The following is a 26,033-nucleotide window of genomic DNA, read 5'->3' as shown; positions in this document are numbered from 1 at the left end:
ATATGAGTATTCAAAATACACATTTAGACCAGGTGTGGTGGCTCACCCCTGTAATCCGGCACTTTGGGAGGCCGAGGTGGGTGGATCACTTGAGCTCAGAAGTTAGAGACAAGCCTGGGCAACCTGTGGAGACCCCGTCTCTACTAAAAATACAAAAAAATTAGCCAGGCATGGTGGCGTGTGCCTATGGTCTCAGCTAATCGGGAGGCTAAGGTGGGAGGATCACTTGAACCCAGGAGGCAGAGGCTGCAGTGAGCTGAGATCGTGCCACCGCACTCCAACTTGGGTAACACAGTGAGACCCCATCTCAAAAACAAAACAAAACAACAAAAACAACAACAACAAAAAAAACACATTTAGAAAGAGGTAGTTTCTTTTCCCATCTTGTATCCAGTGCTAACTTATACTCGGTTAAGGGCTTTATACTTTTGGTTTAGTGGCCAATTTCTTTTTTTTTTTAATTATTATTCTTTTGAAATGGAGTTTCACTCTTGTTGCCCAGGCTGGAGTGCAATGGCACGATTCCGGCTCACTGCAACCTCTATCTCCCAAGTTCAAGCAATTCTCCTGCCTCAGCTTCTCCAGTAGCTGGGAGTACAGGCGCCCGCCACCACACCTGGCTAATTTTTGTATTTTTAGTAGAGACGGGGTTTCACCACGTTGGCCAGGCTGGTCTCGAACTCCTGAGCTCAGGTGATCCGCCTGCCTCAGCCTCCCAAAGTACTGGGATTACAGGTGTGAGCCAACACGCCCAGCCCCAATTCTTCTTTTAATGTCAAATACTGTGAAATCACACTAAACACAGGACAAAGCGAACAATGAGCTAGGCCCAAGGCATCAGGGATAATCATCTAAGAGGAATCATGTCCTATAGAATGTCCCTGTGTAGTGTTTATTTGTTACCCACCTAACAGAATATATATACTTTTAGAGACAGGGTCTCTTTTTATTTATTTATTTATTTTGAGACAAAGTCTCGCCCCATTTCCCAGGCTGGAGTGTAATGGCACAATCTCAGCTCACTGCAACCTCTGCCTCTTGGGTTCAAGTGATTCTCATGCCTCAGCCTCCTAAGTAGCTGGGATTACAGGCGCATGCCACCATGTCTGGCTAATTTTTGTATTTTTAGTAGAGACTTGGTTTCACGATATTGGCCAGGCTGGCCTCAAACTCCTGACCTTGTGATCCGCCCGCCTCAGCCTCCCAAAGTGCTGAGATTACAGGAATGAGCCACCCCACCCGGCTGAGACAGGGTCTCTTACTTTGTTGCCCAGGCTGGAGTACAGTGGCAAGATCATGGCTGCTCACTGCAGTCTCAACCTCCCAGGCCGAAGCCATCCTTCCACCTCAGCCTCCTAAGTAGCTGGGACCACAGGCATGTGCCCCCACACCCAGCTCATTTTTGTATTTTTTGTACAGATGGGGTCTCCCTATGTTGCCTAGACTGTTCTCAAATTCCTGGGCTTAAGAGAACTTTCTGCCTCAGCCACCCCAAAGTGTTGAGATTATAGGTGTGAGCCACTGCACCTGGCACCCCAACCAGGATATTTCTAAACCCAAAACAAAAAGGTATTCTTAAGGAACTCTGCCCTCCTGATTTTCTGTGATAAAGGAAGGCTCTCATTAAATCCTACATACTTTTGAAAGCCCCTGGCTCAGGAGCTAGTTCTCTTGCTCTCTTCCAACACACAGATCTAACACATGTAGGCTTCGAGCTTGGCCACAATAATCAAATCTCTGCACAGCTCTAGCCTGCACTTAAGATTTAGTCCAGGTCTTGTCTACAACAAAGGTGCAAAACAGATTCAAATAATGAACCTGGAGATAACGAGAAATTCAGCAGGACTGACGAGAACTGCTTTGTCAAAGGGAGCTGTAAAATTCTAAGGCTTGTCAGGGTTTAATAAAGAGGGGTTAAGGCCAGGCACGGTGGCTCACACCTGTAATCCCAGCACTTTGGGAGGCCGAGGCGGGTGGATCACGAGGTCAGGAGATTGAGACCATCCTGGCTAACACGGTGAAACCCTGTCTCTACTAAAAATACAAAAAATTAGCTGAGCGTGGTGGCGGGCTGTACCTGTAGTCCCAGGTACTTGGGAGACTGAGGCAGGAGAATAGCGTGAACCCAGGAGGTGAGCTTGCAGTGAACTGAGATTGTGCCACTGCACTCAAGTCTGGGCGACAGAGCGAGACTGCGTCTCAAAAATATATATATAAATAAATAGGGGTTAATTATTCAAAGTTTACCTTCCAGTTAAATGCTGAAAAACTCATTCTTTTTTTTTTTTTTTTTTTTTGAGATGGAGTTTCGCTCTTGTTGCCCAGGCTGGAGTGTAATGGCACGATCTCAGTTCACCGCAAGCTCCGCCTCCCGGGTTCCCACCTTGTCCTCCCAAAGTGCTGGGATTACAGGCATGAGCCACTGCGCTCAGCCAAAAAACTCATTCTTTTTTTTTTTTTTTAACCCATTGATTTTTTTTATTTAGTATGTTTTTATATTACTTCTCAACACAAATGAAAGTACTATTCTTCTTTTTCTTTTATTTGAGAAAATTTGCAGTGTTTAATACTTTAGGCTTATATTTCAACATATTTTAGAGTTTTAGAGGTTTTTACATTTTAAACCTTTTAAAGGTGTTCTTACAAACAATCTTTATGAGAAGAGTAATTTTCACAAAATATAGTTAATTTCAGCCTTTCTTTCAGGCCTTGGAATAAAAGCATATATTTGTCATAGGCCTGACAAAGTTTCACTATTTCCAGCCACTTTAGGGTTTTATATGGCTGGGAGGACTGGTAGCATCCATTCTTTCTAAATGATTCCATTTCATATTAAATGAATTTTGATTTGGAATCCAAGACACATTTCCTAAGTAAAGTATAGTTTTGGCTGACTTTTCCTCACAACACTACACCTCTCATCTCATAGCTTTCATCTCGTAGTTTCCTGAGTGAATTTTTTTATATTGGAAGCCATGTCATCAAAGTTCAAAAAATATGGAACGCTTCACGAATTTGCGTGTCATCCTTGCACAGGGGCCATGCTAATCTTCTCTGTATTGTTCCAATTTTAGTATATGTGCTGCCGAAGCGAGCACAAACTCATTCTTAAAACAGAAGAAGCCTCATTCAATCTTCTTTAAAGTTGACTGACTACTGAAATCATATTCTATCACATAGTAGTAAGGACAATGCAAGGTTAAGGCTTGCTGTGGCATTAGGAATATGTATCATCGTAATACTCACTGGGGTCCCCAGCATGGTATATGTCTTCCCAGAGCCTGTCTGTCCATAAGCAAAAAGGCATATGTTATAGCCTTTGGCAACTGCAGACAGTACTTCCATCCCTAAATCCTGGAAAACCTGTAACAACAAAAGCAGAGGAAATATCACTATGGTCCTTCTTCTCATAGCAGATTTAGAATTATTTTCTCATCTAAAAAATATATAAAATATTTCAAACATCCATGACTATTAATTCACTAACATTTCATAAGAATCAATTTAGCTTCATAAAAAGATAGCTAAGGAAAATTCATTCATTCAGCCCGTCAAATTTTTTAAGTGCCTACTGTATCTAGACACAATATAGACTCTGAAGATAAGATACAAAAGTAATATGGTCTCTAAACTTAAGGCAAAGAGAGTGTAGAAGAGCAAAGATATGCAAGCAAAATAATTCTGTATCTCTCGTAAGAAAATGTTTAATATGGTTAATCAGGTAAAGCTGCAGTGAAATATTGCCCAATAACATACAAATTCAGGGTCTTAGGAAACCATACTGAAGATCAGTAAGACTAGAAGTTAGGGAGGTGTTTCCCACGTGCATTTATTTTCTACACACTCCCTCCTCAGATTGACCCTAAGAGCTAGCTGGTTCTGCTGGTCATTTACCCCTGCTTTAGTGAATCAGAAATAGGAAGAGGTCCTCATGTGAAAACTCCTATACTTGGTATACTGCTTGGAAGTTCTACTGAGCTCTGTTAGGCAGACTCTGATCTCAGGAAGAAAATAGCCAGCTTTATGGGGAAGGCACAGCTCCTAGTTCAGCCAGTCTTCAGCAGAATGCTACGTGGGCATCTGCATACCCACGGCTGGTACAGTGGACATTTACCTTTTGTATTGTTGCCCACCATCAAAATACTCTTCCTTTCAATCTTTGGTTGTGTCAGTCTTGGTGGGAAGCATGGCTCAATGCTCTACTATAGAAGCCAAACAGGCCAGATATGCCTCTCCACCTAGGACAACACTAGCACATGAAATGAGGCCAGAGAGGGCCGGGCGCAGTGGCTTCCACCTGTAATTCCAGCACTTTGGGAGGATGAGGTGGGTGGATCACCTGAGGTCAGGAGTTCGAGACAGGCCTGGCCAACATGGCGAAACCCTGTCTCTACTAAAAATACAAAAAATTACCCAGGCATGGTGGTGGGCGCCTATAATCCCAGCTACTTGGGAAGCGGAGGCAGAATGGCTTGAACCCAGGAAGCGGAAGTGCAATGAGCTGAGATCGTGCCATTACACTCCAGCCTAGGTGACAGAGTGAGACTCCATCTCGAAAAAAAAAAAGAAAGAAATGGGGCCGGACAACTAGATGTCACTTGACAACTAGATTATCATTTGAATTTTGAAAGAAAGACATAAAAATAAAGAATAGTTAATAAATTGTCCATGCTGGCATCAAGGATCCAGTAGCACTGCCTGTTGGGCATACAGTGGTAGAAGTGCCAAGTGTGTGCTCAAATCAGACGATTCTGTGATATGGTTCTGCCTGGGGTCCCTGCTGCTTAGCATCCCATGCCTTCCTGCCCATTTTTCAACTTTGCCTTCAATTCTGTGACTCCTCTGATATGACTCCAAGGTGTAGTGTGTTCTTACACTTCAAAGCTGTGTGTGATCTTGGGCAAGTTACTTCAGTTTCTTTAGGTATAAAATGTTTATTTTTGTATCTGTAATACAGGTTTGTTGTGAAGATTAAACAAAGTAATACACTTAATTAGGGACAAAGATAGGAGCTGCTAACTCAAGACTACACTCCCTGTTCTTCTTCTTTTTTTTTTTTTTTTTTTTTTTAATTGAGACAGGGTCTTGCTCTGTCCCCCAGGCTGGAGGGCAGTGGCACAATCTTGGCTTACCACAGCCTCGACCTCTTAGGCTCAAACGATCTCCCTACCTTGGCCTCCCCAGCAGCTGGAACTACAGGTGTGCACCACCATGCCCAGCTAATTTTTTTGTATTTTTGTAGAGACAGGTCTCCCCATGTTGCCCAGGCTGGTATTGAACTCCTGGACTCAAGTGATCCACATACTTCGGCCTCCCAAAGTGCTGGGATTAAAGGTGTGCACCACGGTGCCTGGCCCTTTATTTATTTATTTATTTCTTGAGACATGGTCTTATCCTGTCAGCTAGGCTGAAGTGCAGTGGCACAGTCATAGCTTATTGCAGCTTCGAACTCCTGGGCTCAAGGGATCATCTCGCCTCAGCCTCTTGAGTAGCTAGGATTATGGGCATTTTTATTAGTTTTCTCTTTGTTAGCTTGTTTATTTGTTTTAATAATCAGTGTTAAGTTGTCATCAGTTTAAACGAATGGGTTATTTGCAAGCCTCATGGTAACCTCAAATCAAAAAACCTACAAAAGATACACAAAAAATAAAAAGAAATTAAAACATGTCACCTGAGAAAATCACCTTCACAAAACAGGAAGACAGGAAAAAAAGAAAGAGGGAAGAAAAGACCACAAAACAACCAGAAAACAAATAACAAAATGGCAGAAGTCCTTACTCATCAATAATAATGTGGAATGTACAGGGACTAAACTCTCCAATCAAAAGAGAGAGTTAAATGGATTTAAAAAACAAGACCCAACAATCTGTTGCCTACAGGAAACACATTTCACCTATAAAGACACATATACACTGAAAACAAAGGCAGAGAAAAAGATATCCCGTGCAAATGGAAACCAAAAAAGAAAAGTAGCTATATGTATATCAGACAAAATAGATTTCAAGACAAAAACTTAAAAGAGACTAAGGTCATTATATAATCAGAAAGGGGTCAATTCAGCAAAAGGATGTAACAATTATAAATATATATGCACCCAACACTGGATCACCCAGATATACATAAAGCAAATATTATTAGAGCTAAAGAGAGAAAGAGAGACCTCAATACCGTAATAGCTGGAGACTTCAACACCCCACTTTCAGCATTGGATAGATCATTCAGACAGAAAATCAACAAAGAAATGTTGGACTGAATCTGCACTGTAACCAAATGGACCTAATAGATATTTACAGAACATTTTATCCAATGGCTGCAGAATACACATTCTTCTCCTCAGCACATGGATCATTCTCAAGAATAGACCATATGTTCGGCCACAAAACACATCTTAAAAAATTAAAAAAAAAACTTCCTGAAAGGTGGGTTAAGGAAAAAATAAATAAATAAATAAATAATAAAATAATTCCAAAAAGCTGAAATCATATCAAGTATCTTCTATGACCACAATGGAATAAAATTAGAAATCAATAACAAGAGGAATTTTGGAAACTATACACATACATGGAAATTAAACAATATGCTTCTGAATGACCAGTAGGCCATGGAACAAAATAAGAAGAAAATTTTAAAATTTCTTTTTTTTTTTTTGGAGACAGAATCTCGCTCTGTCCCCCAAACTAGAGTACAATGGTGTGATCTCAGCTCACTGCAACCTCTGCATCCCGAGTTCAAGCAATTCTCATGCCCTGGTATCCCAAGCAGCTGAGACTACTGGCGCGCACCACCACGCCTGGATTTTTTTGTATTTTAGTAGAGATAGGGTTTCACCACGTTTCCCAGGCTGGTCTTGAACTCCTGAGCTCAGGCAGTCTGCCCAACTTGGCGTCACAAAGTACTAGGACTACAGGCGTAAGCCACCATGCCTGGCCTAAATTTCTTGAAACAAATGGATACGGAAACAGAACATACCAAAACAAATGGGACACAGTGAAAGTACTACTAAGAGAAAAGTTTACAGCAATAAGCATCTATATCAAAAAAGTAGAAAAACTTCAAATAACCTAATAATGCATCTTAAAAACTAGAAAAGTGGCCAGGCATGGTGGCCCATGTCTGTAATCCCAGCACTTTGGGAGGCCAAGGCAAGAAGATCACTTGAGCCCAGGAGTTCAAGACTAGCCTGGGCTCAAGCTCTATAAACTCTTGCAATATAGCAAGACTCCATTCTATTTTTTAATAATAATAAAAAAAGAACTAGAAAAGCAAGAACGAATCAAACACAAAACGAGCAGGAGAAGAAAAAAACTTAGAGCAGAAATAAATGAAATTGAAATGAAAAAAGCAATACAAAAGATCAATAAAATGAAAAGTTGGTATTTTGAAAAGATAAAATCCATAAGCCTTTAGACAGATGAAGAAAAAAAGAGAAGACTCACATAAATAAAATCAGAGATGAAAAAGGAAGCATTACAATTGACACTGCAGAAATCCAAAGGCCCATTAGAGACTACTATGACTATATACCAATAAATTGGAAAACCTAGAAAAAAATGGATAAATTCCTAGACACATACAATCTACCAAAATTGAACCATGAAGAAATCCAAAACCTGAATAGAACAATAAAGAGTAATGAAGCTGTAATAAAAATCTCCCAGCAAAGAAAAGCCCAGAACCTGACAGCTTCACTGCTGAATTTTACCAAACATTTAAAGAAGAACTAATACCAATCCTACTAAAACTACTCCAAAAAAATGAAAAAGGGAATACTTGCAAACTCATCTTTTAAGGCCAGTATTACCCTGATAGCAAAACCACACAAAGATACATCAAAAAAAGAAAACTACAGGCCAATATCCCTGATGAACATTGATGCAAAAATCTTCAACGAAATACCAGCAAACCAAATTCAACATGTTAAAAAGATCATTCAGGCTGGGCGTGGTGGCTCATACCTGTAATCTCAGCACTTTGGGAGCCCGAGGCAGGGGGATCATGAGGTCAGGAGATTGAGACTATCCTGGCTAATGTGGTGAAACCCCGTCTCTACTAAAAATACAAAAAATTAGCTGGGTGTAGTGGTACGCACCTGTAGTCCCAGCTGCTCGGGAGGCTGAGGCAGGAGAATCACTTGAACCCAGAAGATGGAGGTTGCGGTAAGCCAAGATTGCACCACTGCACTCCAGCCTGGGCGACAGAGCGAGACTCAGTCTCACAAAAAAAAAAAAAAAGATCATTTATCGTGACCAAGTGGAATTCATCCTAGGGATGCAAAGATGGCTCAACATATGCAAATCAATGAATGTGATACATCATGTCAACAGAATGAAGGACAAAAACCATATGATCATTTCAACTATTGTTGAAAAAGCATTTCATAAAATTCAACATCCCTTTTATGATTAAAAAAAAAACCTTGAAAAACTGGGTACACAAGGAACATACCTCAACATGATAAAAGCCACATACAAGAAGAGATCCACAGCTAGTAGCAGACTGAACGGAAAAAACTGAAAGCCTTTCCCTCTAGGATCTGGAATAAGACAACAATGCCCATTTTCACCATGGTTATTCAATGGAGAAGTCCTAGCTAGAGCAATCGGACAAGAGAAAGAAAGAAAAAGCATCCAAATTGGAAAGGAAGAAGTCAAATTATCCCTGTTTGCAGATTATATATTATACTTGGGAAAACCTAAAGACTCCACCAAAAACCTGTTAGAACTCACAAACAAATTCAGTAAACTTGCAAGATACAAAATCAACATATAAAAATCAGCAGCATTTCTATATGCTAACAGAGAACAATCTGAAAAAGAAATCAAGAATGCAATCCCATTTACAATAGCTACAAATAAGATACCTAGGAATAGTCTTAACCAAAGTTAAAGACCTCAGTGAAAACCATAGGCCAGGCACAGTGGTTCAAGCCTGTAATCCCAGCACTTTAGGAGGCTGAGGAAGAGGATCCCTTGAGTGCAAGAGTTCAAGATCAGCTTGGCAACATGGTGAGGCCTTGTCTCTACAAAAAATAAACAAAATTAGCAGGGTGTAGTGGTGTACACCTGTATTCCTGGCTACTTAGGAGGCTGAGGTGGGAGGATTTTTTGCACCCAGGAGGTCAAGGCTATAGTGAGCCATGATCACCCCACTGCACTCCATCCTGGACAACAGAGCAAGAGACTGTCTTGGGGAAAAAAAAAGAAATTTAACTGGGGTAGTATGAGAAATACTTGCAATCTCTATGAAAATACCAATGACATTCTTCACAGAAATAGAAAAAATAATCTTAAATTTTTTATTGAACCACAGAAGACCCAGAATAGCCAAAGCCATCCTGAGCAAAAAGAACAAAACTGGAGGAATCATATTACCTGACTTCAAATTATACTACAGAGCTACAGTAACCAAAGCAGCATGGTACTGGCATAAAAACAGACACGCAGACCAACGGAACAAAACAGTGAACCCAGAAAGACATCCACACACCACAGTGAACTCATTTTTGACTAAGGTGCCAAAACACACACTGGGGAGAAAACAGTCTCTTCAATAAATGGTGCTGGGAAAACTGGATATCCACATGCAGAAGAATGAAACTTGACCCTATCTCTCACCTTATACAAAACTCAAATCAAAATGGATTAAGGACTTAAATCTAAGACCTCAAACTATGAAACTACTAAACATTAACATTGAGAATACTCTCCAGGACATAGGTCTGGGCATAGATTTCTTGAATAATATGCCAGAAACACAGGCAACTAAAGCAAAAATGGGTGAATGGGATCACATCAAGTTAAAAAACTTCTGCACAGCAAAGGAAACAATCAACCAAGTGAAGTGACAACCCACAGAACAGGTGAATATATCTGCAAACTATCCATCTGACAAAGGATTAATAACCAGAATATATAAGGAATGCAAAAAATTCAATAAAAAATCTAAAAATTCAATTTTAAAATAGGCAAAAGATCTGAATAAGCACTTCTCAAAAGAAGACATACAAATGACAGACATATGAAAAGGTGTTCAACATCACTGATCATCAGAGAAATCCAAATTGAAACTACAATGAGTTATCATGTCACCCCAGGAGAAATGGCTTTTATCCAAAAGACAGGCAATAACGAATGCTGGCAAGGATATGGAGAAAAGAGAACCCTTATACAGTATTGGTGGGAATGTAAATTAGTACAGCCACTATGGAGAACAGTATGGAGGTTCCTCAAAAAAAAAAAAAAAAAACACTAAAGATAAAATTACCATATGATCCAGCAATCCCACTACTGGGTATTTATCCAAAGAAAATGAAATCAGTATATCAAAAAGGTATCTGCACTCCCATGTTTATTGCAGTACTATTCACAATAGCCAGGATTTGGAAGCAACCTAAATGTCCATCAAGAGACAAACATAAACAAAATGTGGTACATATACAAAATGGAGTAGTACTCGGCCATAAAAACAGCAAAACTCTGTAATTTACAAAAGCATGGATAGAACTGGAACACATTAGGTTAAGCGAAATAAACCAGGCACAGAAAGACAAACTTGTGGGAGCTAAAAATTAAAACACCTGAACTCATGAAAACAGAGAATAGAATGATGGTTACCAGAGGCTGGGAAGGGCAGTGGCAGTAGAGGGGAAGGGGGATGGTTAATGGGTACAAAAAAAGTTAGATAAAATGAATAAGATCTAGTATTTGATAGCATAACATGGTTACTACAGCCAACAAAAATTTATTGTACATTTTGAAATAACTTTAAGAGCATAACTGGAATGTCTGTAACACAAAGAAAGGATAAATGCTTGAGGTGATGGATATCCCATTTACCCTGATGTGATTACTATGCACTGTATGTCTGTATCAAAATATCTCATGTACCTCATAAATATATATACCTACTATGTACCCATAATTTTTTTTTTCTTTTTCTGAGACAAGGTTTCGCTCTGTTGCCCAGGCTAGAGTACAGTGGCACAATCACAGCTTACTGCAGCCTCAACTTCCCAGGCTCAAGCAATCCTCCCACCTTAGCCTCCCAAGTAGCTGGGACTACAGGCACGTGCCCCCATGCCCAGCTAATTTTTGTATTTTTTGTAGAGATGGGGTTTCACCCATGTTGCCCAGGCTGGTCTCAAACTCCTGGACTCAAAGTGATCCGCACACCTTGGCCTCCCAGAAAACAATTGGCCAAGCATGGTGGTGCACACTTGTAATACCAGCACTTTGGGAGACTGAGAGGCCTCAGCTACTTGGGAGGCTGAAGTTGAAGGATCGTTTGAGCCGCGGAGGTAGAGATTGCAGTGAGCCGACATCACACCACTGCACTCCATCTACCTGGGGTGACAGAGCAAGATGCTGTCTTGAAAAAAAAAACTGATGTCAAAAACCCTCTCATAAACCATTAAATTAAAGATGGCCAGGCACGGTGGCTCACAGCTGTAATCTCAGCACTTTGGGAGGCCGAGGTGGGCAGATCACCTGGCATCAGGAGTTTGAGACCAGCCTGACCAACACGGTGAAATCCCGTCTCTACTAAAAAAAAAATACAAAATTAGCCGAGCATGGTGATGCATGCCTGTAATCCCAGCTACTCAGGAGGCTGAGACAAGAGAATCACTTGAACCTGGGAGGCAGAGGCTGCAGTGAGCCAAAATCGCACCACTGTGCTCCAGCCTGGGCAACAAGAATGAAACTCTTTCCCCCGCCACAAAAAAAAAAAAAAAAAAAAAAAGAAGAAGAAAAGAAATAATTAAAACTCTTGCCAAATGTGGTGGCTCATGCCTGTAATCCCAGCACTTTGGGAGGCTGATGCGGGAGAATCACTTGAGATCAGGAGTTTCGAGACCAGCCTGGCCAACATGGTAAAACCCTGTCTCTACTAAAAAATACAACAATTAGCCAGGCATGGTGGCAGGTGCCTGTAATGCCAGTTACTTGGGAAGCTAAGGCAGGAGAATAGCTCGAACTTGGGAGGCAGAGGCTGCAGTGAGCCGATATCGCACCACTGCACTCCAGCCTGGGCGACAGAACTAGACTCCGTCTCAAAAAAATAAATAAATAAAATAATAATAATAAAAACTCTTTCTTCATATCTTGAAGGTTTTGTTAGGGCTTAGGGGTCATTCTTTTTCTTTTATATATATGAAAATCATTCCACTGAGAGGGACACTAGTTATTCAACAAAATACATGTAGTCCTCAGCTCTTAATACCTTCCCACAGAAAAGTTTCATGCATGTCTATTACAAACTGAAATTGCTAATTTAAAAACTAAAATTTCCACACAGAAAAGAAATTCATTAGTTTTTGTTAATCTACCTAAAAAAAAAAAAAAAAAAAAGGAAAAAGAAAATAGCAGCCGGGCACGGTGTCTCACGCCTGTAAACCCAGCACTTTGGGAGGCCGAGGTGGGTGGATCACCTGAGGTCAGGAGTTCGAGACCAGCCTGGCCAACTTGGTGAAACCCCATCTCTACTAAAATATAAAAATTAGCCGGGAGTGGTGGTGTGCGTCTGTAATCCTAGCTACTTGGAAGGCTGAGACAAGAGAACTGCTTGAGCCCGAAAGGCAGAGGTTGCAGTGAGCCGAGATCGCGCCACTGCACTCTAGCCTGGGCAACAGAGTGAGACTCTGTCTCCAAAAACAGAAAATAGCTTTAAGGCTGGGGGTGGTGGCTTATGCCTGTAATCCCAGCACTTTGGGAGGCTGAGGTGGGAGGACCACTTGAGGTCAGAAATATGAGACTAGCATGGCCAACATAGTGAAACCCCATCTCTACTAAAAATACAAAAATTAGCCAGGTGTGGTGGTACACACCTGTAATCCCAGCTACTTGGGAGGCTGAGGCAGGAGAATCGTTTGAACATAGGAGGCAGAGGTTGCAGTGGGCCAAGACTGTGCCAACACACTCCAGCCTGGGTGACAGAATGAGACTGTATCAAAAAGAAAATAGCTTTAAATGTCTATGATGTATTCTGTTTAAATGAACTTTAAATATTACTTATTTCTATGGGTCTGTAACTCCATTGTTAAAATAAAAGAATTATATTAGAAAACTCTATTCCCTTTTAGAAAAATTGCTACTAAATGCAGTAACAGGTAACATCTTTATTGACAAGGGTCAGTATTTGTGTATTCACTATGAAAATTATTCTCTCACGCCTATAAACCCAGAACTTAGGGAGGCCAGGGCAGGTGAATCACCTGAGGTCAGGAATTCGAGACCAGTCTGGCCAACATGGCGAAACCCTGTCTCTATGAAAAATACAAAAATTAGCTGGGGGTGGTGGCACATGCCTGTAGTCCCAGCTACTTGGGAGGCTGGGGCAGAAGAATCACTTGAACCTGGGAGGTGGAGGTTGTAGCGAGCCAAGATTGTGTCACTGCACTCCAGCCTGGATAACAGAGAGAGACTCTGTCTCAAAAAAAAAAAAAAAAAAAAAAAGACAACAGAAAATGGTGATAAACAAAAATGATCCCACTATTCAGAGATAATACATTCTTAACATTTTGGTGGTGAAATTACTCTTTCACACTTTTGTTTTATTTCTTGATGATATATCTAATGTTCCCTCAAGATCTTAAATTCTGATGTAAATACAGCAATTAAGAATACCTAAACATAATGAGGATACTAAGCTGAACCTTGTTTTGTTATATTATAGACATAGTGTTTTTCTGTTTATGCTTAGACAACTTAATATTTTTCATTTTAATTAATAATTAAAATTTTCTATTTAATTTCCCAATACATATAGCATGGGAAAGCATACCATAGCGCCACTCCCAAGGAATCCAAGCCTTACATAAGCCACTGTCCACTTGGCAGTAGTGAACAATCTAACAAGGGAAAGTGTCATCTGTGCCAGCTTTGCAAACATAAACCCACAGTTTCAGGAAATACTGTCCACTCTTCATAAATGTCAGGTAAATTCTGGGCTGTTCCTTCAATCCCACTACAGGCCACTCATCTTTGGATCTCTACCCAATATAAATGTTTATAGATGCATCTATTCCCATTGTAAGCAGAAGTTAACTGACATAATTTGGGCCCTGGCCCAAGTGTGGACCAGATACTATCCCTGATAAATTGCAGATTTTTCCAGGCAACAGCCTATATGTAACTTTGACAAACGAGTCTAGGTTTCCTATTTGCCTTCTCCATTTTATGCTGTGAAATACAGATTTATTCCCTATGTTCATCCACAGTTTACATTTATCCATGCAATGCATACCATGGAAATTGGTATTTAAACAGTTCCCAAAGAACAAGAGGAGGGAGAGACTACGACAGAAATTTTGAAATGAAGGTAAACACGAACAAAGCCAAATGAAATCTATGCCATACCCAACGGAAAGAAAGAAGAGTCATTATTCTGAAAGAAATGAGTCTTGAAACATGCAAGTCCCAGAGCTAGAATTCTCTTAATCTTGGAAGAAAGTATTTATTGAGTTCCTAACAGGAACCCAGCACCACACAGGACACTGAGAGAGGTTTGAAAAACCTTTCAAACACTGTCTTCAGTCCACAACAAACTTATCATATAGTTGGAGAGATAGACCATAGAGTCAGTAAACAGTTCAATACCAGTACATAGTAGAATATGAATAAAGAGTAGACATAAATATTATATTTGGAGAAAGGAAAATGACTGTGGCCTAAGGTAGTGAGGGAAATATTCATAGCAGAGTTGGCATTTGATCTGCATCTTTTTTTTTTTTTTGAGACAGAGTTTCGCTCTTGTTGCCCAGGCTGGAGTGCAATGGCACGATCTCGGCTCACTGCAACCTCCGCCTCCCAGGTTCAAGTGATTCTCCTGCCTCAGCCTCCCAGGTAGCTGGGATTACAGGCATGTGCCACCGCACCCAGCTAATTTTTGTATTTTTAGTAGGATGAGGATTCTCCATGTTGGTCTGGCTGGTCTCGAACTCCCGACCTCAGGTGATCTGCCTGCCTTGGCCTCCCAAAGTGCTGGGATTACAGGCGTGAGCTACCACGCCTGGCCTTGATCTGTATCTTAAGCTATACCTACTTATTTCAAAGCACACTTTGAGAGAGGTTCCTACCTACCTTGAAGCCCCACATAATGTCCCCAGATAAAGGCCTTCTCTCTTAAGTGAGGTTGACCCCAGGACTGTATCACCATAAAATATAAAATGTATCCTTATCATTTCAATCCTTCAGAACATCAGAGCTCTGGACAAAATAGTAGAACAACATGTCACATGACTGCCTCTGAAAAATCTTTGTACTTCCATTTGTCATCTCTTAATACCTGGCTGTCAACCTTGGAAACTTCATGGTTAGAACTAAAGATCTCCCACCTCAGGAACAACAGATACCCAGGCAAGTAACCACAGAGACAGTCAAACAAATCTCTCTGCCCCACCCCTTCATTCAAGTTAGTTTTATTTGAACAAGGAAGTATGGATCCAAAACGGAGAGACATCCGCTGGGCAGTGGCTCATGCCTGAAGTCCCAGCTACTCAAGAGTCTGAGGTGGGAGGATCACTTGAGCCCAGGAGTTCAAGGTTGCAATCAGCTATGATCACGCAGCTGCGCTCCAGGGTAAGCAACAAAGCAAGACCCTGTCTCTAAAAAAGAGAGAGACGGGGTTGGGGGGTTGGGGGGTGGGGGGGGAGAGAGAGAGAGAGCGCTACAGGTGATAATGAGAAACTTCGCTTTCATTTTTCATTATTCTTTTTGTTTTTTTATTTTTAAGGGTCTCTCTCTGTCTCCCAGGTTGGAGTGCAGTGGTACAATCACAGCCCACTACAGCTTTGAATTCCTGGGCTCAAGGAGTTGCCTTGGCTTCCAAGTAGCTAGGACTACAGTTGCACACCACCACAGCCAGCCTCATCATCAGATAAAAGAGTTACAAATTAAGAGAGGAAGAAAGCAAGAATGAATTATTTTCCTTTAATGTAGAGTCAAGGAAACAATAAAGAATGAATTGTATGGTATTAGATCAGAATCAGTGAGAACTCATAGGCTTCAATATAGATTGAAAAAGAAATAGATAAATGTGTGTGTGTATATATAAAAATGTATATGCAAATATATATTCCCTAGCTTTGTCTAACTTTACTGAGAGGACCTGAAAACAGTGATACCCCAACAGAAATGATCACATCTAGCACCCAGAACTTGGTTTCTAAATATCATTTTCCACTAACAGGAATAAAATGACCATCACAATTGTTAAGTTTAGCCTAAAGCTGTCTCCTTACAGATTTTAAGTTTGGCCTAAAGGTTTCTCCATACATAGTGATTATAACCTAACTAAATGTATAAACAGACTGTAACCTACTTTTGTAACAAGCAGCCAAGTTTCAACCAATCACAGACAGCCAACTGTTCAAACTGTGTTCAAATAAAGAAAATGGGCTGTAACCAATACAGCTGTTTCTGTACCTCATCCCTCTGTTTTCTGTATGTCACTTTCCTTTTTCTGTCCAAAAATGTTATCCAACCATGTGGCAGCCTCAGGCTCTATCTGAACCTACTGTAGTTCTGGGGGCTGCCTTCTTTGTAAATTCTTCTTTGCTCAATTAAGCTCTGTTAAATTTGTCTAAAATTTTTCTTTTAACACAATAAGCAATGATAGTAACAGGTTGTAATCCACGGTATAAAATGGGAAACCATGAATCAAAGATATAATATATAATATAACCATGGATCAGATATAAATAATTTGAAAGTCTGATGAGGGCTGGAATACATAGTTTCAAAGTACTTCCTACAAAATATTTATTAAATACAAAATATTTATTAATTACAAAGAAGAGAAAGAGTAACTTTACAGTGAAAAAAATCTGGCAGACACCACCTTAATCAAGCAATCAAAGTAAACTCAGTGATATTGGTATCAAGGATACATAATCTGAATGTAATCATGAGGAGACACTGGACAATCCAAATTAAGGAACATGTATACCAGGTGATGGCTCACCCTTATAATCCCAGCACTTCGGGAGGCTGAGGCGGGTGGATCACTTGAGGTCAGGAGTTCGAGACCAGCCTGGCCAACATGGTGAAACCCCATCTCTACTAAAAATACAAAATTAGCCAGGCATGGTGGCAGGCACCTATAATCCCAGCTACACAGGAAGCTGAGGCAGGAGAACTGCTGGAACCTTGGAGGTGGAGGTTGCAGTGAGCCAAGATTGTGCCACTGCACTCCAGCCTGGGCGACACAGGGAAACTCCGTCTCCAAAATAAAATAAAATAAAAGGGACATTCTACAAAATAATTGGCCTGTAATCTTCGTAAGTGTTAAGATCATGAACATCAGGGAAAAACTGAGGACCTATTCCAGATTGAATTAGACTAGAGTTAAGATAACTAAATGCAACAAGTGATGCTGAACTTGATCTTTTTGCTGTAAGGATCTTACTAGGACAATCAGTGAATCCTGAATGAAGTCTAAGGATTAGATGGTAGCAATTAACACTTTAATTTCCTGAAACTTTTTTTTTTTTTTGAGACAGGACTCACTCTGTTACCCAGACTGGAGTGAAGTGGTGTGATCACAGCTCACTGCAGCCTTGACCTCCCAGGCTCAAACAACCCTCCTGCCTCAGCCTCTGGAGTAGCTGGGAATACAGGTGCGAGCCACCATGCCCAGCTAATTTTTTAATTTTCTGTAGAGAGACAGTCTCGAAAAAAACAAAAAAAATCTACTTATAACTGCTGCTAATTGGAGTGTACATTCAGGGCAACTTGAACCTCTGCTCCCAGGTTGCAATGCTCAAGCTTGGCCCAAACAAACTTTCTGCTTATTTTGCCTCAGCTTCTTCCTTTAAGGTCAACAGTGAGAAGCAGGAAACCACAAAGAATAGTCCAGTAACCTAGAACCAACAAAAATGGAAATTCACCACCCCTGGGCCCAAAGGGCCAAGGGAAAGAAGTGGTCACCTGGAAGGAGAATCATGAAGAGAAACCAGCTTAAGGGAAGCTTTAAAGTTAAAAGATGCCAGAACAAAACAATCCTACTGGAGGAAACCCCTCCTGCTGATCTGAATAAAGGCCTCTCGTTTATTCAACCCCAACCTCAAGCCTTAGGGCACGTTAGCCATTGATTAGCACAACAGTATACTCATCTTAAGGAATGAGTGGGGACAAAAGCAAAATAAACCAAAAGAAATTGGATAGAGCTTGAGTCAGGGGTCCCCAACCAGGAACCAGGCCACACAGCAGGAGGTAAGTGGTGGGCAAGCAGGCGAGGAGCAAGTAAAGCTTCATCTGTATTTACAGCTACTCTCCCATTGCTCACTTCACTGCCTGAGCTCCGCCTCCTGTCAGATCAGCAGAGGCATTAGATTTTCACAAGAGTGTGAACCCTATTAAACTGCACAGGTGCCTGCGAGGGTTCTAGGTTGCATGTTCCTTACGAGAATTTTTTTTTTTTTTTTTTTTTGAGACAGTCTTGCGCTGTCACCCAGGCTGGAGTGCAGTGGTGCAATCTTGGCTCACTGCAACCTAAAACCCCTCCCCTTCCACCTCAGACTCTCAAGTAGCTGGGATTACAGATGTATGCCACCATGCCTCGCTAATTTTTTTTTTTTTTAATTTTTTGTAGAGATGTCTCACTTTGTTGCCCAGGCTGAAAATCCAGTCTTAAAAGGTTACATACTATAGTAAGTCTATGTATGAGATTCTGGAAAAAGCAAAACTATAGGAACAAAAAGCACATCAGTGGTTGCCAGGGGTTAGGGTGGGAAGACAGTGTGAATACAAAGGGGCAGCACTTGGGAATTCCTGGAGTTGTTCAAATTATTCTGTGTCCTGTCTGTGGTGATTACACGAATCTATGCATGTGTAAATATTCATGGAAATGTACATCAAACAAGTAAACTTTACCATATGTAAATTTAAATTTTTAAAAATTCAACAAAATTAGGAAGAGTGAAAAACTGAAATTAAAGAGTAAAAACTGAAATAAAAGAGTAAAAACTGAAATTAACAGACTAGAAAACAAAATGTGCTATAAAGAATAAATATTTACAAAAGCAATTTCTTTGGAAAAACAATGAAATAGATAATGCCAGATTAAGATGGGGAAAGATTAAAAAAATATATCTGGGGACAAGAAAAAAAGAACCATATATAAAAGACAAAACTGTTGGCCGGGCACGGTGGCTCACACTTGTAATCCCAGCACTTTGAAAGGCCGAGGTAGGTGGATCACAAGGTCAAGAGATCGAGACCATCCTGGCCAACATGGTAAAACCCCGTCTCTACTAAAAATACAAAAATTAGCCGGGCGTGCTGATGCACTCCTATAGTCCCAGCTACTCGGGAGGCTGAGGCAGAAAAATTGCTTGAACCCAGGAGGCAGAGGTTGCAGTGAGCCGAGATTGCGCCACTGCACTCCAGCCTGGCAACAGAGCAAGACTCCATCTCAAAAAAATAAATAAATAAAAAATAAAAATAAAAAAAGACAACTGTTTTTTTCAAGTATTTTTTAAATTAGAAGAGGACACTCATGCATAGTGATATACTCTAGCACCATAAATTTGGAAACCTAGGTGAAATGGATGATTATCTAGCCCAATATAAATTAACAAAATCAACTCAAATAAAAGTGCATAGTGGCTGAGTGTGGCGGCTCATGCCTGTAATCCTAGCACTTTGGGAGACTGAAGCAGGAGGATCACTTGAGCACAGGAGTTCACAACCAGCCTGGGCAACATAGGGAGACCCCATCTCTACAAAAAATACAAAAATTAGCCAGGTGTGGTGGCGCACACCTGTACTCCCAGCTACTCAGGAAGCTGAGGCAAGAGGATCAATTGAGCTCAGGAGGACAAGAATGCAGTGAGCTATGATCACACCACTGCGCTCCAGCCTGGGAGACAGCAAGGCCCTGTAAATCATAAATAAATAGTAAATAAAAGTGTATATTAAAGAAATACATAATAAAAGTATACTACTAAATACATAAAGTGTGTACTAACTGAAGGAATGGGCCAGGCACGGTGGCCCATGCCTATAATCCCAGCACTTTGAGAGGCCAGACAGGAGGATCACTTGAGCCCAGGAGTTTGAGACTAACCTCAATAAGATAATGGGACCCCATATGTACAAAAAATAAAAAAATTAGCAGAGTGTGATAGTGCATGCTGGCATTCCCAGCTACTCTGGAGGCTAAGGCTGAGTTGAAGTATCGCTTGAGCCTGGGATGTTGAGGCTGCAGTGGGCTATAATCGTGCCACTGCACTCCAGCCTGAACAAAAGAGCAAGACCCTGTCTCTAGAAAAGAAAAGAACAAAATAAAAATTTAAACAAAAACGAAGGGATGAAAACAGTGAAAGAGAATTTAAAAATCAAATGGTAGTACAATAAACAAAATTGTTTAGATTCCTTTTCTATATAAAGTTGTGATAATGTGTAATGACTGTTGAAAGTACAAGTCAGCATACTCACATTCCCCCCATTGAAAGCTGTGTATATTTATGTACACAGGAGTCTCTTTCTTTCTTGAATCCACTCCCAACTAGGGTGATAACTATTATCACCTAGTCCCAGCTACTCGAGAGACTGAGGCAGGAGAATCCCTTGAACCTGGAAGGAAGAGGTTGCAGTGAGCCAAGATCGTGCCACTGCACTCCAGCCTGGACAACAAGAGCAAAACTCTGTCTCTAAAGAAAAAAAAAATTATTATAGGTAATAGTTATCACCCTATAAATGTTCTTTTCCTCCTAATTTTCTGAAGTCAAACATTAATTTGACTGGCATTAATTTCTGAAATCCTATATTAATCAAAATATGTGAAATAATGTTGAACTAATCAGACACTCTAATAAAATTATGTGAAAAGAATGAAAATTATTTATTCCACCAGTATTTGTAAAGCATGTACTAAAGCAAAACACTGTGCTGGGCATGGCTCTCACTGTGCAAGGTGAATTGTTAGGATTCTTTTACACAATGAATACTTCATTAGAAGTGTTCTATTCAAAACCAGCATTTTAGATCCATATAGCTAATAACACTTAACTCAGGAATTATTTTTGTATTAGATTACTTCCTTAGCACCTTAAAGATTAACTCATTTAATGCTTACAATATACTTATGAAGTAGTTACTGTTATTCTCTAACTTTCTTTTTGTATTTTTTTTTTTTTTTTTTTTTTTTTTTTGAGACGGAGTCTCGCTCTGTCGCCCAGGCTGGAGTGCAGTGACACAATCTTGGCTCACTGCAACCTCTGCCTCCTGGGTTCGTGCCATTCTCCTGCCTCAGCCTCCCGAGTAGCTGGGACTACAGGCGACCACCACTACGCCCGGCTAATTTTTTGTATTTTTAGTAGAGACAGGGTTTCACTGTGTTAGCCAGGATGGTCTCGATCTCCTGACCTCGTGATCCGCCCACCTCAGCCTCCCAAACTGCTGGGATTACAGGCGTGGGCCACCGCACCCGACCATTCTCTAACTTTCCTATGAGAAAACTGAAGGCACACAGCTAGTAGTAGGTACTTCTAAACAAAGCTCTTGCTCTCAACCACTGTGATATTCTGCCACTAACAAAATAACTCTGTTGGCAGAGTTATCAGGAAAGGCAAATCTTATCTGTTGAACACTAAGCTATTACTCTACAATTTAAAATTGTTCCTCAAGGTTCCTTACTTTCCGTTGTTTCACTTTACAGTGGAAGAAACTTCACCATGGCTCCCTTTCAGTTTTTCTGAATAACAGTCTCACTAATATTTTGAAACGGCCTTTGGCCAAAAGTAATAAAATCTGATCCCACTCCCATTTGTTAATCGTTTTTGGAGTCTTTTGCCCATTATTAACCTTTCATTTGCACATAAATCATTTCTGGAGTCTTTTTGCCTATTATTAACCTTTTCATTGCTCATATTAACCTTTTCATTTGCACAAGTTTCACCCACATGGCCATTATTAAATGAGTAGAACACAATTACATTTTTTCTTTGCTGTTTTTCAAATTGCAAACAATGCTCACTTCTTATACCAAGCCAAAAAAAAAAAAAAAAATACAATGTTTGAGAAAAAGCTCACCCCAATACTACTCATTGAAGTACTCAAATAGTGGCCTCTTGTGTTTCCTTCCGTACCTTTCTCCACATATACAAGGATTTTTGTGGTCTTTATTTTTACTGAAATAGATACATACAATATACATCAACCTGCTTTTTATCACATAATATATCATGGACATAAAGACTGTATCTATTAGCTATGCATATAACTCTTCTTTTTCATGTGTACACATACAGCCACAGTTACGCAAAATACTATTTAAAATAACAGACAGCATTCATGCTGAGGTGGGAATGCTTTATCTCCTTTTCTTTTCTTTTTTTTAATCTCCTTTTCATCTCCCTTCTCTCTTTCCTCCTATGTTAATTCTCACTCCCAGATAACATGTTAACATCAGGCATCCTTTCTTGTTCCTCCCATAGTCATAATCATAAACACACACATTTATATATATATATATGGGTTTTACTTTTTTAAAAAATGGGATATTATTAAATAATTTTTTAACTAAAAAAATGGGATGTTATCATATTCTTTTTCAGTCAATACCACCTCATGGAAATTCTTCCAAGGAAGATGCAATGTATTTCATCCTATGAATATACCAAAACTGATTCAACCATTATGAGCAATCACTTTGTTTCTACTATCTTATCCTTACTAACAATGTTTCCAGTAAACATCCTTGACCATGGCTGGGTGTGGTGGCTCATGCCTGTAATCCCAGCACTTTGGGAGGCGGAGGCATCGGACCACTTGAGGTCAGGAGTTTGAGACCAGACTGGCCAACATGGTGAAACGCTGTCTCTACTAAAAATACAAAAAAATTAGCCAGCATGATGGTGGGCGCCTATACTCCTAGCTACTCCGGAGGTTGAGGCAGGAGAATCACTTCAACCCAGGAGACAGAGATTGCAGTGAGCCAAGATGGTGTCACTGCACTCCAGCCTGGACGACAGAGCAAGACTCCTAAAAAAAAAAAAAAAAATCCTTGACTATATATCCTCATGAACTGTTGTTTTCTTGTTTTTGTTTTTTGAGACAGAGTCTCGCTCTGTCGCCTAGGCTGGAGCGCAGTGACATGATCTCAGCTCACTGCAACCTCTGCCTCTCCGGTTCGAGGGATTCTCCCACCTCAGCCTCCCGAGTAGCTGGGATTACAGGTACCCACCACCATGCCTGGCTAATTTTTGTATTTTTAGTAGAGACGGGGTTTCACCACGCTGGCCAGGCTGGTCTTGAAGTCCTGACCGCATGATCTGCCCACTTCAGCCTCCCAAAGTGGTGGGATTACAGGCGTGAGCCACCACGCCCAGCCTGGTGTTTTTATTTTTATAGAGTAAGTTTCAGGTGTGGGATCCCTAGGTCAAAGGGTAAAATATTTATTTTAATACATATTGCCAGATGGCTTTCCCAAAAGCTTCCATCGAAAATGTATGGGCCCTTTTCTGCACATTCTCACCAGCAATCAGCATCACTGTTCTTTTTCACTGTTCCTAGTTTAAAGGAAACAAACTGGTATCTTGTTACTACAGTAACAATGAGTTTGAGCTCATCATTCATTTTTTGGGCCATTCGGTTTTGCTCTCCTATGAAGTGCCTACTTCGACTGTTTTTCTACTGAACTGCTTTTTCTTTTTCTTGTCCACTTAAAAGCCTTCTTACAAAATTTTTTTTTTTTTTTTTTTTTTGAGACAGAGTTTCGTTCTGTCACCAGGCTGGAGTGCAATGGCACGATCTTGGCTCACTGAAACCTCCACCTCCCAGGTTCAAGTGATTCTCCTGCCTCAGCCTCCCAAGTAGTTGGGAGTACAGGCGCCCACCACCACGCCTGGCTAATCTTTCTATTTTTAGTAGAGACGGGGTTTCACCATGTTGGTCAGGGCAGTCTCGAACTCCTGACCTTGTGATCCGCCCGCTTCAGCCTCCCAAAGTGCTGGAATTACAGGCATGAGACACCATGCCCAGCCTGATACACTGTTATTATGGAAGCCATATTTTATTCAGATGTCCTCTTTTTTTTTTTTTTTTTTCTGAGATGCAGTCTTGCTCTGTCACCCAGGTTGGAGTGCAGGGGCATGATCTCAGCTCACTGCAGCCTCTGCCTCCTGGGTTCAAGTGATCCTCCTCCCTCAACCTCCTGAGTAGGTGGGATTACTAACGCAAGCCACCACACCCGTCTAACTTCTGTATTTTAGTAGAGACGCGGTTTTGTCATGTTGGTCAGGCTGGTCTCGAACTCCTGACCTCATATGATCCACCCGCCTCAACCTCCCAAAGTGCTGGGATTACAGGCGTGAGCCATCTTGCCCAGCTGATAAGTTCTTGATATGGTATCAGAGAAGTCAATAATAACAACAGACAGCACTTATACAGCACTTATTATCTGCTAAGCACTATTATAAGTGCTTACATTTATTTACTAATATAGTCCTCACAACTCCTCTCAGGTATCATTATTATCCTCATTTTATAGATAACTGAGGCACAGAAATATCAATGGACTTGCCCAGGATTATGGCCAGTAAATTATGAATCTGGGAAACAAACCATACTCTTTAATCACTATGCTTGACCACCTTTCACCTAGAAAGTGTTGGGGTACCAAAGTTGAAAGTTTAGGGTCTCTCTGGTATCAGACCCTAAAATATCCCCTCTTTGCTAAATGCTGCTCTTTTATTACCTTTATTGGAAGGTAAAAATGCAAAAATGGAAATCTCTCTGTCCCTAGGCCAGTCCCCTGAGTCCCTGTCTAGTGCTTCATTTTCTGAAAAGTTAAAAAAAAAAAGAAAGAAAAGAAAAAGAAAACAAATAGGAGTTTATATAGAGATAACAGATACATATACTCACTATACAGATGACAGATATACATAAATGCATACAGAAACATAAATCCATATTCCTAGCATAAGACCCTAGTTCCTGAAGGAACCAGAAAAAAAGTGAGCTTTGAGATAACCATAAAAATTTTCTTTTTTTAATACAGGATGTTGCTCTCTCTTTTTTTTTTTTTTCCTCTGAGACAGAGTCTTACTCTGTTGCCCAGGCTGGAATGCAGTGGCACGATCTTGGCTGACTGCAACCTCCCGCCTCCCAGGTTCAAGTGATTCTCCTGCCTCAGCCTCCCAAGTAGCTAGGATTACAGGCATGTGCAACCACGCCCTGCCAATTTTTGTACTTTCAGTAGAGATGGGGTTTCACCATGTTGGCCAGGCTGGTCTTGAACTTCTGACCTCAGGTGATCCGCCCACCTCAGCCTCCCAATTGATAGGATTATGGGCATGCGCCACTGCAACCGGCTGGATTTTGCTATTTCTGTCAGTGCTTTTTTTGCTAAAGAATGTTCCCATGGACAACTGTCCAAGTGGCATGTGAGATCTGATAGATTCCTTATGAGGCTATACTAACAGACAGATGGACATCTAGCTCTAACACGTCCCTCCTCCCTACAAAAAGATGGATTCATTAGAATCCTGTGAGAAATGATAAAAGATAGCTTTATTGGAATAGACTATAAGTTCTTGCCGTTCCCATAGCCTCTTCTAAAAAGACAACCACAAATTATTCCTTGATCATAATTTCTTTCCAGAGCCTCACTGACTCGATTCCCAAGCAAACGTAAGCATTTTTAGCATGAGCCTAAGACTCATGCTCTTAGGCGCTCACTGTCAGCTCAGATGATCCAAATAAGAATGCTAGTAAGGGGCCAGGCGAGGTAGCTCCGGCCTGTAATGCTACCATTTTGGGAGCCCAAGGTTGGAGGATCACTTGAGGCCAGGAGTTTGAAACCAGCTTGGGCAATATAGAGAGACCCTGTCTCTACAAAAAAATATAAAGATTAGCCAGGTGTGGTGGAACATGCTTGTAGTTCTAGCTACTTCAGGAGGCTAAGGCCCTGAGACAGGATGATCACTTGAGCCCAGGAGATTGAGGCTGCAGTGAGCCATGATTGTGCCACTGCACTCCAGCCTGGACCACAGAGTGAGACCCTGTTTCTAATAATAATGATAATAATGTTAA

At 40.8% G+C, this 26,033-nt stretch overlaps 1 protein-coding gene and 1 non-coding gene across 11 annotated transcripts in view; both read right to left on the bottom strand.

Annotated features, from left to right (window-relative positions):
* STARD9 (StAR related lipid transfer domain containing 9) overlaps positions 1-26,033 on the bottom strand; it is a 151,442-nt gene that overhangs the window by 89,526 nt on the left and 35,883 nt on the right. For 8 of the 10 annotated variants that reach the window (XM_063652147.1, XM_063652149.1, XM_054452108.2 and 5 more), the window contains exon 4: positions 3,247-3,363. In XM_063652147.1, coding sequence (XP_063508217.1) covers positions 3,247-3,363 — 117 coding nt within the window. Of the gene's footprint in view, positions 1-3,246; positions 3,364-8,089; positions 8,212-8,445; positions 8,534-26,033 lie in introns of all 10 variants that reach the window. The other 2 variants (XM_063652153.1, XM_063652152.1) reach the window with 2 other exon arrangements.
* On the bottom strand, positions 2,992-3,098 carry LOC129014950 (U6 spliceosomal RNA). Its single transcript, XR_008494463.1, has one exon. It is a non-coding gene; the product is annotated as a U6 spliceosomal RNA (small nuclear RNA).

Source organism: Pongo pygmaeus, chromosome 16 (genome assembly GCF_028885625.2).
Source record: "Pongo pygmaeus isolate AG05252 chromosome 16, NHGRI_mPonPyg2-v2.0_pri, whole genome shotgun sequence".
NCBI lineage: Eukaryota > Metazoa > Chordata > Mammalia > Primates > Hominidae > Pongo > Pongo pygmaeus.
Note: the sequence above shows the minus strand (reverse complement) of the source record. Positions and strands in the feature narration are given on the sequence as shown.